Source organism: Octodon degus, unplaced genomic scaffold, assembly GCF_000260255.1.
Source record: "Octodon degus isolate 3935 unplaced genomic scaffold, OctDeg1.0 scaffold00027, whole genome shotgun sequence".
Lineage (NCBI taxonomy): Eukaryota > Metazoa > Chordata > Mammalia > Rodentia > Octodontidae > Octodon > Octodon degus.
The window spans coordinates 12,214,628-12,232,875 of NW_004524603.1; the positions used below are offsets into that span (position 1 = coordinate 12,214,628).

An 18,248-nucleotide genomic window follows, 5' to 3' on the forward strand; every position below is an offset into this window, starting at 1 on the left:
ACCTCCAGACAAATCATCCAGATGACAGTCAGAAGCCCCTCTGCCAGGATTTATTCAAAGGCTCGGCCACCTGCGTGGACCGGATATGACAGGATTTGAAATGAGAATAACTGCAACCTCGTTGGCATGTAAATCCCTTCCAGCTCGATGACACGTGCCTCGCTTTGGAAAACCTTCTATTTGCCTGATCTGCCTCAGGGCCAGGTACAGGGAAACATTAGCAGAACCCACGTGTGACAGGAGACCAAAAATACCCAAGCTCTGCACACCCTTTCTGTGTCTTACGGGGACGTGGCGGCCACACACGCTGACCACGTGCATGCTGGGAAATCGGTGCCTGAGCGCAGCGCATCTTCCTCTTTCTTCCCGTCGCCCTCCTGTCCCTTCAACCCTGCTTTCTTCCCCACTTTGTGAGGTTTTCTTTCCAGTTTGTTCCTTCCTGCTCTGTGCTAGCCCTTTCCCCTCCCGCTCTTCCCGCTCTCCCTTCTCTTCTTCCTCAGACATCTGCGCAAGTCCTTCCTCCTCCCCACCGTCTGCCCTGCATTTTGCCCCTTCTTTTCCCTTGGGTTTCTCACACCACAGCCACAATGCAGGATTTACATTTGTGTCCCGTTTATTTCCCTTGAAACCGTGGTCTCGAGAGGCATCCGTGTACTGAAGAAGGTCTCATGCTTATGCTCCTAAGGGCAGGGCAGCAACCCACTGTGTATAAATGCCGCATCCTCTTCGTTCACTCATGGCTTTCACTGTTTACTGGTACATTTTAGATGCACATTGCAATCAAATTCATTGGAATTTGTACCTATGCATGATAAATTTTGATTTCTGTGTTTTGTTTTGTCTCTAAAGCTTAGCTATTATAAATTGTGCTGCTGTCAACTTGAATATGCATAGATCACTGTGATAGGAGGCTTTTAGATGATGGGAAGATACCTAGGAGGGCAATAGCTGGGTCCAATGAAACGCCTAGTTTCAATCTTTTTTTTTCTGTTCCGGGGGTGGGGTTCTTTTTGTGTGTGTGCAGAGTCTCACTATGCAGCTATGACTCATAGTGATCCTCCTAGTACTGTGATTACAGGCATGCACTACTATACCTCATCTTGTTGGCTGCCTCATTCCTCCCAGGAGTGGGCCTGGCTCAGCATATGGTGCCAGAGAATCGAGCCTTGGTCCCTGTGCTTGCCTAAGCAGGCGCTTTAGTCCACCGAGCTATCTTGCCAGCCCTCTGTCACTTGATCACCTTCCCGCCCAAGCAAAACTCTATCTCCCTGGTTCCAATTATCTGCTTTTATTGGGGGCCGGGGAGATGGCTCCGTAGAATAAGCGCTTCCCTGACAAGCGCAAGGGTCTGAGTTCAATCCCCTGTTCTGCCAAAATTAATTAATTAATTAATTAATTAATTAAACATACTATCTGCTTTTATTTTACTTTCTTGGTGAACTCCAGGGAGTATACATCTCTTCAGCCGTGGACTGGAGAATTGTGTTTTCCAAAAATCCAGATATTGAAGCCTTATCCAACAGACACCAAATTGGAAGAATGGGGCTTTGGCGAGATAATTAGATCCAAAGAGCAGAGCCACTGTGAGCAGGGTTAGTGCCATTATAAAAAGCAACGCAAAACTTGTGTCTCTGCCTTGTGTGGACACAGCCATGCACAACGGGGCCCTCACCAGAGCCCAGCAGTACTGCCATCCTGAGTCTCAGGCTCTAGAAGTCTGAGGAGTCAATGGTCACTTACTCTATAGTGTTCAGCCAGCCTTAATTCGTTAAGTTACTACCGTATGCAGATTAATTGTAGGCAGGTGCTATTTTATTGATACATTACATACATGTTAAACACCCACAAAAATAGGAAGTTGAAGATGAAGGTACAAACCAGCGGTGCAGCGTTTTCCTTCCCACGTCCAGTGGTTTGTCCCAAACAAGCTCCAGTCTGGAGAATTCCTACCAGGGCAAGAGTAACCAGCAGCCAAATCATGGGTGAGAGCACAGTGGGTGGGACATCAGCATCGAGAGATGAGGGGCCTCCCTTTTGGCTCCATCTGTCTTCTGTAAGCTAAAGCTGAAAGCCCTCCCACAGAAAGTAAATCATTTAACCTCAAAAAGATGCAAACAAAGCCATGGATAGGACCTTCGTGTGACAGAACTCTCAGGTGCCTTCTTCCTTCCTTGAGACCAAACAGAACAATCTCCATGGGTGGAATCAGTCTTCATAAATAAGGCACAGGGGCCGGGGAGATGGCTCAGTGGAATAAGCGCTTCCCTGGCAAGCACAAGGGCCTGAGTTCAATCCCTGGTTCCACCAAAAAAAAAAAAAAAACATAAATAAGGCACAAAGCTCATAGAGAATGGAAAGAAGGAAGAATGAAGAAAAAAAGGAAAACCAAAGTTCTGCTTCTTTGGAGGTCCAAAGCGTAAAAAGGGGAAGGGAAAGACTGTGGGAAGACAGAAAGGACTGGGAGACAGCGGGCACCGCAGGCAGGCAGTGCTGGGAAAGCCGTGGAACTAGAGAGCAAGAAATGCTGATGGTTTGGGGTCCTCCTCAGAGTATTAGAAGAATGTTAGGGTTGATTGCTTGGAGAATCATCAAGGCCTGGGAGGAGAAGAGGCCATCATCTAGAGCCAAGGTAGCTGGGATTCAGACCAGAGACTGGGAGCAGAGGAGAGGACAATAGGAACACAGAAAATGAAAAGGAATGAATGGACTAAGGAGGTGGTGTGGTGTGATGAAAAGAGAGAGCACCCAGACCTCACTATTTCTTACTGCACATGAGGCTGGTCATCACAGTTCTGCTTGTTGGTGCTGATTGCTTAAAAATGGAAGCATCCATTGTGTACGGCCTTCACAGCCTAATTATCAGGGAGTGCGGGTCCATGAAGCCACATTTTTCAGGACCTTTCTCAGCTTGGGGTTGCTTAGCATCAGGACAATGGAGTGCAGGAAGAGGCCGGCATACAGGACCATTTCGTTGGCCCAGAACCACGGATTCCAGACGGTGATGGGGTTCTTCACAGAAATGACCAGAGTCAGGGCATATAGTACATGCAAGAAGAAGAAGAAAGAGAGAGACTTGAGAGCCGCGCTGTGGGCCTGTGTGCTGCGGTCACGTGGCCCAGACATGAAGTCCCTCATCTGCCCCAGGTGCCAGTACAGGGAGTACATCAGTAGGATGATGGAGACCAGAAACAGCAGGATGGGAGCGAACCACATGACCACCGAATGATAGAAAAAGTACCAATGATAAAAAACACTAATGCTATGAACCAGGGTGCAGTTTCCATGGGAACTCTGGGAGAGCACCATCTGAGTGAACACTCCATTCCCCACAGCTGAGGAAATAGCCGACAGGCCGCTGAAGACCAGGGAGCTCAGCAGCAGCGCGGGCACTGACCGAGAAATCCTCCACTTCAGCCAGAAGAACACGGGGTGGGCAAAGGTGCAGATCTTCACACAGTAGAACACGGACAGCCAGGCAGTGAGCCAGAAGGTGAGGGTGTTCACGAAGTCCCAAAGGATGCTAAGGTAGTTAACTCTGTAGTAAAACAAAGAATTTCTCCAAGCTGCTCAGGATGCTTAGCCCGAAGAGCCGGGAAGTGGCGAGACAAGCCACAATCAGGTCACCTGCGGGCAGTGTCCCACACCGGACCCACTCCCTGCCCAGCAAGGTGACCATGAGCCCATTCTGTAGCATAGCAGCCAGCGACTCCAGGCCAAAGACGACAATGCAGACCAATATGGGGGAGGAAGGCATCTTCTCCAGCAAGGACCTGTGCGGACCAGCCCTGCGCAAGAATTCAGGGCCACATCCACAGGGAAGATGCCACCTCCAGACAAATCATCCAGCTGAAACTCAGAGGCCCCTTTGCCTGGATTTATGCAAAAGCCCGGCCACCTGCATGGACCAGGTATGACAGGATTTGAAATGAGAATAACTGCAACCTCGTTGGCATGTAAATCCCTTCCAGCTCGATGACACGTGCCTCTCTTTGGATAACCTTCTATTTGCCTGTTCTGCCTCAGGGCCAGGTACAGGGAAACATTAGCAGAACCCACGTGTGACAGGAGACCGAAAATACCCACGCTCTGCACACGCTTCCTGTGTCTTATGAATATGTGGTGGCCACGCACACTGACCACGTTCATGCTGGGATATCGGTGCCTGAGGGCAGCGCACCTTCGTTCTTTCTCTCATTGCCCTCCTGTCCCTTCAACCCTGCTTTCCTTCCCCACTTGTGAGGTTTTCTTTCTAGTTTGTTCCATATTGTTCTGTGCTAACCCTTTCCCCTCCCGCTTTTCCCGCTCTCCCTTCTCTTCTTCCTCAGGCATCTGCACAAGTCCTTCCTCCTGCCCATCATCTGCCCTCCATTCTGCTCCTTCTTTCCCCATGGGTTTCTCACACCACAGGGACGATGCAGTATTTACAAGTGTGTCCAAATTATTTCCCTGAAAGTCATGGCCTTGAGGTGCATCCATTTACTGAAAAAGGTCTCAAGTTTATTCTCATGATGGCAGGGCAGCCATCCACTGTATATAAATTCCACATCATCTTCATTTGCTCATGTATTTTCATTAAGTTTATTGGTTCATTTTTCATGCACACTACAACCATATTCATTGAAATTTGTATGTGTACATGATACATTTTGATTCCTGGGGTGTGGGGTTTGTCTCCAAGGCTTAGCTGTTGTAAACTGTGATGCTGTAAACATTAAGTATGCATAAATCGATATGCTATGAGGCTCTTAATTCTTTGGGGAAGATACCTAGGACTGCAATAACAGGGTCCAGTGAAACTCCTAGTTTGAATCTCTTGAGGAATCCCCGTAGCGATGTTCATATTGGTGGTAGCAGTTTATGCTCCCAGCAACCATAGAGAGGGTCCTTTTCCCCACATCTCCTCCGGCATTTGTTGTCAGTTGATTTCTTGCTTGGAGTGAGATGAAATTTCCATATTGTTTTAGCTTGCATCTCTCGAATGACCAATGATGGTGAACATTTTTTCTTATATTTATTTGCAGTGTTTCTTAACTGGAGTGTTTCTTTTCTAACTTTTCCTCAAAGGACACTTTACTTCTTTCTCCAAAATACAACCCTTCCAGGACACTCTATGTCCTCAGTAACTAGCTGGCAGCCTCTGGACACTGTATTAAGGCTCACTCCATGTACGTGGAAGGGGGTGTCATCTGGGTACGCAAGTATGTCTTCAAATTATCGGGAAAAGCTTCCCTTACTGATGACATTTCATGCTGCCAAGAATCTCACTGGCTGGATCCACACTGGAGTTCACCGGTTCTTCCTAAAATGTGAGCTCCTTGTCTCGCATCAGATCTGTTAGCCACTAATTCCTTAGCGCCAATGCTTTCGGCAAATCAAAATTCTTCAGTTCCTAAGAAGGCTCGAGGAGACAAGAACGAGAGAGTCAGCGGTCATGAGGACAAAGGAAAAACAGAGAAGGAAAAGTGTCCTAGAAGGGATGTCCCAATAGGGGCCAGGAAAGCAAAAGGTGGTGGCCTGTCAAGAGGAGGGGCTCAGGCCCAAGCTGGCCCTCAGGAAGGGACTGCCTCGTGTAGGGTGACCCAGTCGTATAGCAGCACTCAAGGCAGTGACAATCGACTTGCCACAGGTCTTACCATTCATAAGCAACTGCACACATGTAGCATTTTGCCTTCACTGCCAGCCACATGGCGATACCATCAACCACACAAAGTGACCCTGGTTTATTGCAACCAGCCAGGCTCAAGGACCTATGATCAAGGGTCCAACTGAAGTAGGCTACAGAAGGAAAAGAAGCATATGCACAAGAGAGCAAAAAGGGAAAATGAAAAAGGAGGACAGGGCTCCATGACGCTGAGGTGTGGACTCAGATGTCCAAGATCCTGGGTTTGGGGTCCTCCCTAGTGACTCACAGGAGCAACCTCATTGCCAGCCTCACTTAGCCCCAGCCAAGACTCCCCAGGTGAGAGTCTGTGCATGCACAGCCTGAGAGGAACATTTATCTCGGAGACCCCCAGAGAAGGAGGCCCAGCTGACGCTCAACTACAGCTTGTGATGGAAGATCCGCTTTGTTTTCCAGCAAACTTTCAGAAGATTAATCAGATAATCTCATCTGATCCACTGTGTGCAGCCAGCTCCAGCGTCTTGACTCCATCCTTTGCACAATTCCCCTGGCCCCTTCCTGGAAAAGAAGAGATGTTTCGCAACAGTTTGGCTTTTCTCGAAATTCCTTGGTGAGAGGCCAACTTCATGACGTCATCATCGAGCAAGTTGAGGCCACAGCACACACACCCGGTGGTGGCTCTGTGTGAGCGTGTGTGTGCAGCCTGTGTGTGCATAAACACTGTCACATTATTGTACAGTCACTGAAGCCACAACCCTTGTCCCTTCCCCAAGGCTTCTCCTTTTCCTCAGTATGCCAACTCCATGGTCTGCCTGTGTTCTTGCAGCTGCACGCCCTTCTACAAGAACGTAGAGCAGGTACGCTTCCTCGGACATCTGTTCCTCTATTTCTCAATGTTTCACTGTGTTTGTCTTATAAATTGCCACATCTCATTTATAACCAGACTCCAAAACATACCACAAGCAGGACATTAGCTTTAGCACTCTTCTATGTCCTGCAAATACAAACCTGCAACCCAAACACTAGATGTGTCTTGTAAAGGTTTGGGTCAAGCCTTTCTTCTCTGAAGAAATCTCACCCCTGCAGATACAGTTGATGAATTCTTTTCCATGCCATGATTGGCCAACTTTCTCACTAGGATGCAAGGGTCATCTGTCAAAGAAATAATAGCAGGAGGCTGAATTCCAGGTAGAAGTTTCTGCAGAAAGCCACTTGTGCTCTCCCCGTTTTGATTCTCTGAACTAGTAATGGTCTTGGTGGTTTGCTTCTGTTCATTTGTTTTTCATTCTGCTTTGCTTTTTCTTATTGACTCTCAGAATGCACTGAACCATATACATCTCATTTGCCAGGGCTTGTAAATCCTGCTGCTCATTTTCACTGAACCTTTGAGTGACCTGCAGTGCTTAAATGTTTTAATATCCTACCAGGGGCTTCATCAGGTAATTGATGGCTAATGCCAGGGAAAGGTGGAGGAGGAAGGAAATCACAATGTTTTTAATAGCAAGACTGTATATTAAGGTAAGCCATGCACACATTTAGTGATTTCCCTACAGAATTAGTGCTAGATACTTTTTCCCAGACCTATAGACTTCTTCTCATAAACCTACATTTAGGTGAGTAAGTTGAATAAATAATTTAGGTAAATAATTGAGGATAAACCTTGGTTCTAATAAGAATCCAGTATGAGTAGAATTTTAGCTTTCTGGAAGCAAATTTTAAAATGCCCAACATCTTCAATTATCAAAATGTGTAAGGACATTTAATATCATTTCATATGCAATTTACACATTTTGCTTTCCAATAAAAACAACACTTTAAAGTTATTTTTACAATTGTAGTACTAGTCTGCAAGAAAGCTCTGAGTCTACTTTTCTTCTAATCTTTGTTTTGTTTTGCTTTGTTTTGTGGCCATCTCAGCCCACCCTGGGGGCAGGGCCGGCACAGCATGTGGTGCCAGGGATCAAACTACAGTCCCTGCGCACTTTGCTAAGGTAGCCTAAGCGGGTACTTTAGACTGCTGAGCTATCTCACCAGCCTTTTTCTTCTAATCTTTTAAATAATATTTTCTCATAAATCAAACCCACATGTGAAAACATTGTATTGTCTCCTTAGTGTGAGAACCTAAAAGAGAAAAATGGAATCTGACAGGTACAATCAATACTGGGAGGGAGGGAATGAACTTATTCAAAAAGAAAGAGTTACTGAGTTGAGGAGGACAGGAGAGGGAGTAGGGTAAAGAGATTTATCTATGTATGTAAGCAGGATGGTTTGGACAACTGTACTGTGTATTTCTGCTGGCCCATGGAAAGGAACAGATAATACTTAATTTATTTTGTCTCCTTTTTTTCAACTTATTGTACTTTTACTCTTCTTAATTTCTTATACATTTCTTTCTTTTTTTCTTTCTTCTTCCAATTTTACATGCATATATCTGGTAATATGAAAAACTGGTTGGAAGACAGCACTATGTATTACAACAAATACTGCGAAATTCAGCTTACTTTGTTAAGTGAAATTCTGCAAAAATAAATAACATTTTCTCTCTTTCCTGTATGAACTGAGCAGTTGGGAGCAATAAAATTGATCTCTAAAGGAATAAATCAGTGCTCCTTCTATGATGTCATAAATTTCATTCACTGTCCGATGCTCCCTGGGGATAAATCATGTCACACAACTTCTATGTCATGAGTTGACACAGTATGCTTTCCAGGGGGTTTTCATAGATGCCAGGAGTAAGAGAAGAGCTGAGAAAGGAAAAGCACAAACCCTCATCAAACAGAGCTATTCTGTTTATAGATATTTTATATGCTGAGCTTCTACTGAAGATTTCAAAGTCAGGACTCCATTGCAAAAATAAAAAATCTGAAACTGCTGTCCTCAACCAAAAGTCAACCAGAAGGACAAGGACACATGAAGTTCAGGTATCTTCTTTCATCCCTTCCTCTAAACCTTCTAAATTAACTATAAAGAGATTCTTTAAAAATATTCTAAGGCTTCAGTCCATAATAACGGATGAAATGGAAAATAAAAAGGATTTGGAAAAAGCTCCAAAGTAGGGGCGGGGTAGCCAAAGTTGTGGCAGTCATGTGAGAATTGAATCCAACAAGAGTACAAGGAAAAGGGGCTGGGGAGATGGCTCAGTGGAATAAGCGCTTCCCTGGCAAGCACAAGGGCCTGAGTTCAATCCCTGGTTCTGCCAAAAAAAAAAAAAAAAAAAAAAAAGAGTACAAGGAAAAATCAGAGTGAGCCTGGCTTGATCTTGGGCTCTGCAGTCCCAGGTGCCACTGATGGAAAGCAGTGAAATGTCAGTCTAAGATGCAGACTCCAAGCTCTGAGCTCGGTGGTGCCAAATTGGCTGTGTGTGCACCAGCCCTAGACTTGATCATAGCACTTGGGGGAGAGAAAGATACACTTTCCCAGATCATCCCTTTTGTGCAACCCAAGAAAAGAGGACCTATGTTCTCTGGAGAGCATACAGCAGGATCTCGGAGCTTTGTCTCTACTGAGCACATTTGAGACCAGCACATGCTGCAGAAGATGGGGGGGGTGGCGGGGGGCAGGGGTTGGGCACATGACTGTGTTAGCGTCAGTGGAGGAAAGCTCCCTCTAACCTAGAACTCTATCTGAATATTCAAGTGCAAGGGTAAATTACAAATTTTCCCTGGCTTACAACGACTCAACTTATAATTTTCTGATGACCTACTTGTACAAAAACAACGAAAATGTAGTAGATGTCGTACTTTGGGGGGGGTGGGGTTTGGAGTGTGAGCTTTTCCCAGGCTACAGACACATTGGTTAATACTCTGCTGTGGGGCTGGCAGCTGCAGCGTCAGTTACCACAGCTAGCAGCCAACCACATAATCACAAGGATGAAGAGCCAAGGCCCTACGGGATGCTGTGTACTAAGAGAAGATGTTCAGTAGGTTGTATGTACAAATGCATCTTTGACTGGTGATATTTTCAATTTCCTGTGGCATTATTTAAGCGTAGCACCATTGTAAGTCAAGGAGCAGCAGCACAGACTTTGTAGACCAGGAAAGTCTCCAAAATATGTTATGATCTATGTCCTCTTTTTCCGGAAACTACTGGAGAATACACTCCCCCTAAGCTACAGAATACACCAGCACAAAGGAAGGCTAGTGTGAAATCTGGGAGGACGGACAGGCAAAGGTACCATCAAAGTGATCGTAAAAGCAGATTTCAGCATAAAGGGAGGTGCACAGAGCATGGGGACAAGTCCAGGCTGGAGTGGGACAAAAGGCTCTGGGAGGGACATTCTCCAGCAAACAAAACGTCAGCACCCATGATGCAATGCAAGATCAACAGGAAGGATTTCAGACCAATGGTAAAGCATCTGAGAGCAAAAAGCAAACAAAGCAAGGAACTCGTTATGTAGACAGAACCCAAAAACTTGTACAGGAAAAAGCAATTGCAACTTAATATATAGTTCCACCATGAAGAACATTTACGCTGTTATAGTATTTTAAATACTGAATACGGATTCAGCCAACCTTACAAGAAACATAAAAAGTTGGGGGCAATACAGAGGTTCCAGGACAAGGAAGGAAGGACCATGGCTTCATATTCCAGAGTGGAAAGTATACCTAAGGATGAAAAAATCAAAAGTAAGAATGTAGGTATATAGTTTAGAGGCAAATGAAGAAAAAAAAAAACTGTGTTTTTTTTAAATTTAAATTTTATTTTATTTTGAAGAGTAAAAAAATAAGGAAGAACAAAAATCAAAAAGACAGAAACAAGATAGCATGACGATACATATCCTACAGATTTTCAAAACAAGAGTAGCTGATCAACAATGGCTGATATATTATCTATTTTTATCGTCAAATCTGAAGGACCACTTGGTTTTGCAAAATAACTGCAGAAATATCTGGCTCTTTGGACTAGATACATACATAACTTTGATTTTAAAAACCTTTTTTTAAAAATGAGAAAAGGCAGCACGGGAAAGGCTTACCCTTGGGGTTTGTCGATGGCTATGGCTCCGAGAAGCAAGGACTCATGTTCCTCTTGCAGCTGAGTACTGGATTGTTGCCCCTACGAACAGGAATCATGATGATCTAATGTTACTCATCATTTTATCAAAACCTTCCAAGTATATGTTTTTCATAACCATTTGGAGAAAGAAAGTGCAGGAGTTCACATGAGTCATGTTTTGCAATGGTTTACTCATTTTGCTAAACAATCATCGTCCAAGATTTCCAGTTTTCACTCGTTGAGTTTTCTCTTGGCTTTGGCTCTCCACTGTCCCCCATACTGTTCTCCACCATTGAGCAGCCGCCAGCAACAGAGCACACCTTCCTAAAGTCCAGGGCTTAGGGTAGGGTTAGTGACCACAGTGGCGAACCTTGTTCCCAGGGTGAAGCCGCAGCATGCTGACCTGGTGTAGTTCTGTAGGCTGGAAGATACATCAAAGAGGCAAATGAAGAGGCCCCTGCCATCCTCCCAAAATGATGTAAAAATTCACATGCTTCCTCTTAACATGAGTGCAGAAGACGAGTTTGAAAAAGAAAAAAAAAATTCCCAATCTTCCAGCTTCTCTTGAAAATCCCCACAGGAAATCCCCATCACCTCGTTTGTCTGCATGTGCAAGGATGAAGGAAATAGAGGGATTTTGGTAGCCTAACCAGGTCATGTTTACCAGGGAGAGATGGCAGGGGGACTGCAGAAACAGAGGAAGAGAAAATGTGGGCCCATGATACATGGGTCCTGGGCTCCCAGGCAGGGCGGTGGGTTGCTGAATGACTTCATTTTATTCCCTCCATCAGACCAAAGAAACAAAAGTAAAAGTAGAAAAAGAAAAAATAATAACCACTGATTAGAAAATCCAGAGCCTTATGCATGCCAGGGGATTCCTCTACTCCTTAACCATGGAGGGGGGGTCAAAAAAAAAATATATATATATATAAACTTACTTGGCCAGCAAGATAGCTCAGTGGACTAAGTGCATGCTTAGGCCAACACAGGGACTGGAGTTCGATCCCTGGCACCCACCTCTGGGCACGCTAAGCTGGCCACAGAGTCCAGAAGTGGTTGTGCATGCCTGTAATCCCAGCACTGGGGAGGCTTAAAACAGGAAGATCACTGTGAGCCCGAGCTGAGAAGTGAGGACCAAACACATAAAAATAAATGAATAAATAAATAATAAAAACTCATGCAATATTAAGTAGCCACAGAAACAACATCCAACCTCAAGTTGAGCTAACTAGCCTTTTTGAAGAGCCTACCATGTGGCTGGGGTCGTGCTAAACACAGTCACATCATCCTTTTTTTCACTGGATTTTATTTGAGTGCCGTATGTGCTGCAGTTTTGCTCCTCATTATTAGATACACAATCAGCACTTGCGCTTTGTTTTTAGGAAAATACCGTGCTGCAACTTCACCCTTGCTCTGAACAATGTCTTGATTCCACATCCAATACGTTTATTTCCCTTTGCCTTGTACATTTGCAAGAAACTGGCCTTCCATCCTCGCTGTTCGCAGGAGTTTAAATCTCCAATTCTCCATCAGGATGGCTGTTTTGAGTAACCACCTTGGGAGATCTCACTCCCCAGCTTCTCCTCTTCAACAGCATTGCTCATTTACCAGCAGGTGGCAAAGAGGAAGCACACCCAAGAAGCAAATGTTAGGAACAGCCTAAGAAAATAGTACAACATTCCAAAGACAGTCACACGAACGGGACGTTCAGCGCGAAGTTCTGTAAGTTTAAATTAGCTTAGAGCAGCTGTATTCGTCCAGGTCAGATAGTTGGGACTAAGAAGAACTGCGCTTGTGTTTTAGTTCTGTCGCTTTCTGAGTGCAATCTAGGCGAAGTCTTTCCCTCTCTCCCAAGTTCAGTGTGTACCACTGTAATAATAAGCACTTGGCAAGGTCATGAATATTCGATGAGGCAACCTAGATCGAGACATCGTCGTGTATTGTTAAGCTCCTCGACATACTCTTCTAAGCAAAACAGGCATGACGCAAGAAAAATAATTGATACAAAGCAAAAGAAACAAACACAAACCTTGTCACCTATCTATTATTTTCCCCTTTCTGAAGGGAAACTCTCCCCCCTCATTCTGATTTCAAAGTCCTTCCTTGTTTTAGAAAAAGATTGCAGTTTCTATTCCCTACTAACAATCAAATCTCAGATCTTAGAGCAGTGTCATTTTACTGCCTTGAACTCGTGCTCTTTTCCTTCAGAGAATTCAGCTGCCTCCTGCTTCATCTGCAGTTTCCTGAAAGGCTCTCTACCCGTGGAATATGCATCCAAACCTCTGACTAAAACTCCGTAGAGTTCCCGGATGGCATGAGATTCCCGGATCCTGAGCCTTTCCCAAGCTCTAAGAACTTTTCGCCCTTCCCTTTTCACCTGTCTCTCTGAGGCAATGGCCAACTTTACTGCCCGCCTTCATCCATTGGGCCGCTATAACAGAACTCCTGAGACGGAGGAATTTATAAAGAACAGAAATACATTGCTTACAGTTCTGGAAGGTGGGAAGTCTGAGAGAATGGTGGGTGCGCCGGCTGTAGGTTCTCATGCTCCCTCAAGGCCTGTCAGAAGGCAGAAGGACGCACACAAGTGGGCAAGAGGGAGCCCAGCCCACTCTGCGAAGAACCCTCTGACGTTAGTGACATTGTTCCCTCCATCAGGACACAGCCCTCAAGGCCTAATCACCTCCTAAAAGTTCCACCCTTCAGGCTTGCTGCCCTGGAATTAAGTTTCCAACACACACACACACACACACACACACACACACACACACGATGGGTACAGGCCCAGAGCATAGCACTGCATCTCCCAGAAATGCCTACGAGACATTTGCAACTTCTAGTATGTGCCACTGAGCTTCCTTTGGCCTTAATCAAAATCTACCTGTTAGTGTCAGCCTCTGCTTATTTGCTCCTGCTCTGAACCTGGCATTTATTCCAATAGTGCCAGGCCCGACAAAGGGCTGTCCTATGAGAGCCTGAACCCCACAACGGAAATCGAATTAAGTTACAGGAGCTGAGGCAGGATCGTTGAGGGAACCCCGTGCAAGAGAAGGGCGAGCTCTTTGGAGGCATGAATATACCTCACTCCTTGAGAAGGGAAGACCGCTGGATTACCCAGAAGGAAAGGGAGCCAAGGATCAGGGTTTCTAAGTGAACCAAGACCTGTTCCGACTCAGGCTTGGGAATCACCTACAGAGGACAAAGAGAAAGTGAGGCAGAAAGCGCCTCCTAAGGAAAACATGGGTTTCACATTCCGGGCTGAGCATAAGGCCTATAGAGGAACTGCCCTGGGACTCCTCTTTCCTCAGCTACTGTTCTGATATCTCTACAAAAACATGTGCACCGTGGTGCTTTGCTTCTAATGCTAAAAATCCAGAGGAATAAAAAGAATAAATTAAGGGCCAGCGAGATAACTCAAAGGACTAAGCACCTCCTTTGGCAAGCACAGGGACCAGGGTTCAATTCCTGGTCCCATATGCCATGCTGGCCCCACCCCCCAGGGCAGGCTGAGTGGCAACCGTGTCCCGGTGGGGGCATATACCTGTAATCTTAGTGTTGGGGAGGCTGAAAACAAGAGGATCACTATGAGTTGGAACTGCACAGTAAGACCCTGTACCAAATACATAAATGAAAAAAAAAAAAGAATAAATCAAATCATTGATTTTTTTTTCTTTTTCTTTTTCTATCTCTTTTGCTCTTTTTTTAAGATATGGTTCTGCTATGCAGTTCAGACTGGCCTTGAACTTGCTGTGTAGCTCAGGCTGACTTTGAAGTCACAATACCCCTCCTGCCTCAGTCTCCTGAGTTCTGGAATTACAGGCGTGCGTCACCACACACAGCTAAGTCATTGATTTTATTTTTTAGTTTTTATTGATGTATTTATTTGGTACAGGGTCTCACTACACCGCTCAGACTCATAGTGATCCTCCTTCTCAGCCTCCCCAGCACTGGGATGTACCACCAAGCCTGGGATTTTGGGCCAACATGGCATGCAGTACCAGGGATCAAACCCGGGTCCTTAGGCTTGCTGGGCAGGTGTTTAGACTGCTGAGCTATCTCCCCAGCCCAGTCATTGACAGAACCATTCTTCTACAAAGTATTTGGTAATGGTATGTTATTCTTGGCATTTGAGGTCACTGCTGCCATTCCCTGGGTGGGGCTGAGTGGCGTATCCTACATGATGAAAAACTTTCCCCCATCTAGCAAGGACTTGAGATTCCCCATCACATATTAACGTGGGTGCGAAACATCAGAGCCAAGAACTCATGTGAGCTAAATATAAACACAACGCTTACATCCTCATGTGTCATCGTCTTTCCAGGATTGGAATAGCCACACACACACACCGGAGCCTCTGGAGCAGGGTTCAGCTTGAATCCTCACCGTGAGTAGGTTAATCATCACAGAAAAGTCACAAAATTGATGACAACTTCCTGGCATTGAAATCATCAACAGGACACATTTAGATCTGTCTTGGGTTTGGAGCTGTGGCATTCCTGGAGTCTACATAGAGGGGCCAGCATCTGTCTGTTTCACTGTCATCTACTGTGTGTGCCCAAGGCATTTATATCTTGAAGTGTTTATTATTATATTATAAATAGGCTTCCTTTATATTCTGTTGTGGGGGGTTACAGGGGGCCAAACTCAGGACCTTGCACTGGCCAGGCAGGTGCTTTAGTTGCTGCGCTATATCCCCAGCCCAACTTCCTTTCTATCTTTGTGTTACAGTTTTTAATTATGTTTTAGGCAAATTATATTACTTGTGAATTTAATTCTAGCAGTGTATGGGTGCTGTTCCCCGATATCTTTATAAGAAGGGAGCTCTGTTGGCCAGCTTCATATTATTACAATAAAAATAATTCATTTCACCAAGATAAAAGTTTTACTTAGCTCACAGTTTGGGGATTCCAAAGTCCAAGACCTGGCAGACCCATCGACGTGACCTCTGGTTAGAGTACCAGATGGTGGTGCTTCCTGTGAGGAGCACCTATGGGGAGGAGTGGTCATGGCCAGGTGGGGCCAGGAGAGGGGGGAGGACAGGTAAGGACTCATAGGCTGTGACAGCACATCCCTAAATAGAGACCTAGGAGCATTCCACTGGGCTCCACCTGCCAAGGGCTCTACCACCTTCACCAGCACTACGTCAAGGAGCAAGTCCTAAATGTAAGGACCTTTGGGGGACAGTGTCCATATTCAGACCATGGCAAAGACACAAGTCCAGGGTAACTTTAATTTTAAAAATATACTACGGGCCAGGGAGATAGCTCAGTGGCATAAGTACCTGCCTGGCAAGTGCAAGGTCCTGAGTTTGATCCTCAGTAAAATAAATAAGTAAATAATAAAAAATAAAAACATGGTGCATTGGGCCAGGAATCTGGCTCAGTGGCACAGCATCTACCTGGCAAGTGTGAGGCCCTGAGTTTGATTTCTGGTACCAAAAAAAATAAAAAAGCCGTGTTATAGTATAGAATGCCTTGCTACTGTAATGAGAATTAGCTCAATCTACATAGACTGGCATAGAGACATTCCAAGACAGACAGTTGAGTAAAGAAAGCTGTTTCAAGCCAGGCATGGTGGCATTGCCTACAGTCCCAGCCCTCCAGGGAGTTGAGACAGCAGGATTGCAAGTTCTACTCTAGTCTAAGCAAATAAGCAATTTAGCAAGACCTGTCTCAAAATTTAATATAATAATGATGATGATGATGATGACGATGACGATGACGATGACGATGACGATGACGATGACGATGACGATGATGATGATGATGATGATGATGATGATGATGATGATGATGATGACTGGGGCTATAGTTCAGTGTGATGGCCCCAAGTTCAATCTCCAATACCACATAAAAAGAAAGAGGAAGGGAGGGAGGGAGCGAGAAAGAAAGGATAGATGGAAGGAAAGAAGAAATCTCTTCCAGAAAAATTTATACAGCTGACATCAATTATATACAAATACACACATCCAAGATGTAAGCAATTTGTGGGCCACCAGAGGGACCCCCCCCCTCAGAAGCTCACAGGCCTTTTGTCAACAGTAAGTACAGCAGGACACTTAGAACTAACTCATCATTGGGTCAGGCAGCTACAGCAATAAACCGGTTCACTTCCACAGTCGTTTGGGAAGGATGCTTTCTGCATAAAAGATCAAGTTGTACACAACCTCACGTTGACTCCCCAGGTCCCTGCAGCCTGGGACACAAATGACACATCGCTTTGGCAGTAGGCTCTGCTGTGCACCCGGCCAGCAGCTGGTCTGTGAGTCTCCACGCCCCCACACAGCTGTTCGGGGTTCTGCGCCCACAGCTATGCACGCCTGTTGTTGCCGTCCATCTGAGCCACGGCTTTGCCTGTGCCCTGACCTGGCCTCGCCACTACCACTCTGCCTCTCCCCAGCATGGAAGAATGGCCTCACTCCCAAGAAATATGCTCTTCCCTTCCACGCTGGACAGCAGGTCCTCTACGTGACCAAAGAGACTATTTTCTATAGGGGGCATTCTTCAGATGGGCATTGACTGAACATATTGAAAACATCTTAATGAAGACCAGTGGTCCACGAGGATTCCCATAGCTTCACTCTTTCCATACCTGGACTCGAGATTTCCTCCTTTCTGGAATCAAGGGAGGCAGCATTCTTTACCACTGCAATATTGTTGAATAGTCTAAGCCCCGCAATCACAAGAACTGCCCATCACTACCAAAATAGGCACATAAACAAGACTGCTGGTGTCTATGTGGATAGGCAAGTGTCATGGGCACTATGAGTTTGAGTTCTGAATTTAGACCACGGGGGAGCCGAAGGTGACCTTTGCCATTATGGGGCACAGAGCCTTTAGCTGGTTATTTGGATTCCCTTGATTTGTTTCCTTGTCTAAAAAATGAGCAAGCCACACAAATTCTTGCAAGATTAAATTGCAATGTACGTGAATAGCTCTGCATGGTTGTAACAGACCTAAGAATTGTAGAGGAGCTAGTGGTGTTCTTTTCCGGGCCACCGGGAGAGATGTGACAAAGCCTCCTTCTTACTGCCCTACACAGCAATGTACAGCAGAAAGGTTTGATTTCTGACCTACGTGCCATCTCAGAAATCTTCTGTAACACAATAAGAATTTCTCTGAAATTGTACTGGGTCAGTCGTGACTTTGTTTTGGGGAGTTGTGTAGACAGCATGGATAGGAATAAGGATCTGAGTGCTGAAGGGCCTTTGGGAGATTGTCCATCTTTCCTCTAGACTTCGGGTAAGCTCTTACGCCTGCTCAAAGCCAAGAGAGATCAAACATTCTCTAAGTTCCTGTGGCGAACAAAGGATGCAATCAAAGGAAAACAATCTCTGGACTGACCAAAAAAAGAGGACATTTGGTCACTCGCATTGTGTATTAGGCGGCTGTGTTTCTCAGTGTCACTCTGACCTCCTCAAGAGCTCGAGGAGCTTCATACAATAATTACACTAGCTCCTGCTGCAGGCTGGCTACAGTCGGGTGCTTCATAAAGTCTTAGTGCTAAGGGCCTAAGCATAATGAGCATGACAAGGTAAGTGCCGGCTTTTTAAAGCTCTGTGAGTGGCGAAAAGGCAGCAGGGATTGGATGCCAGGCCGGAGCAGTGACAAAGGAAAAATGAGACAGATCCCCA

The 18,248-nt window shown here is 45.4% G+C and overlaps 1 protein-coding gene across 1 annotated transcript; it reads right to left on the bottom strand.

Moving 5' to 3' along the window:
* Positions 1-2,859: 2,859 nt before the first annotated feature.
* Positions 2,860-3,754, bottom strand: LOC101572108 (taste receptor type 2 member 143-like). Its single transcript, XM_012514203.1, is given in 2 exon segments — positions 2,860-3,547; positions 3,549-3,754. Coding segments are annotated over 2 exon segments (894 nt in total).
* Positions 3,755-18,248: the final 14,494 nt, after the last annotated feature.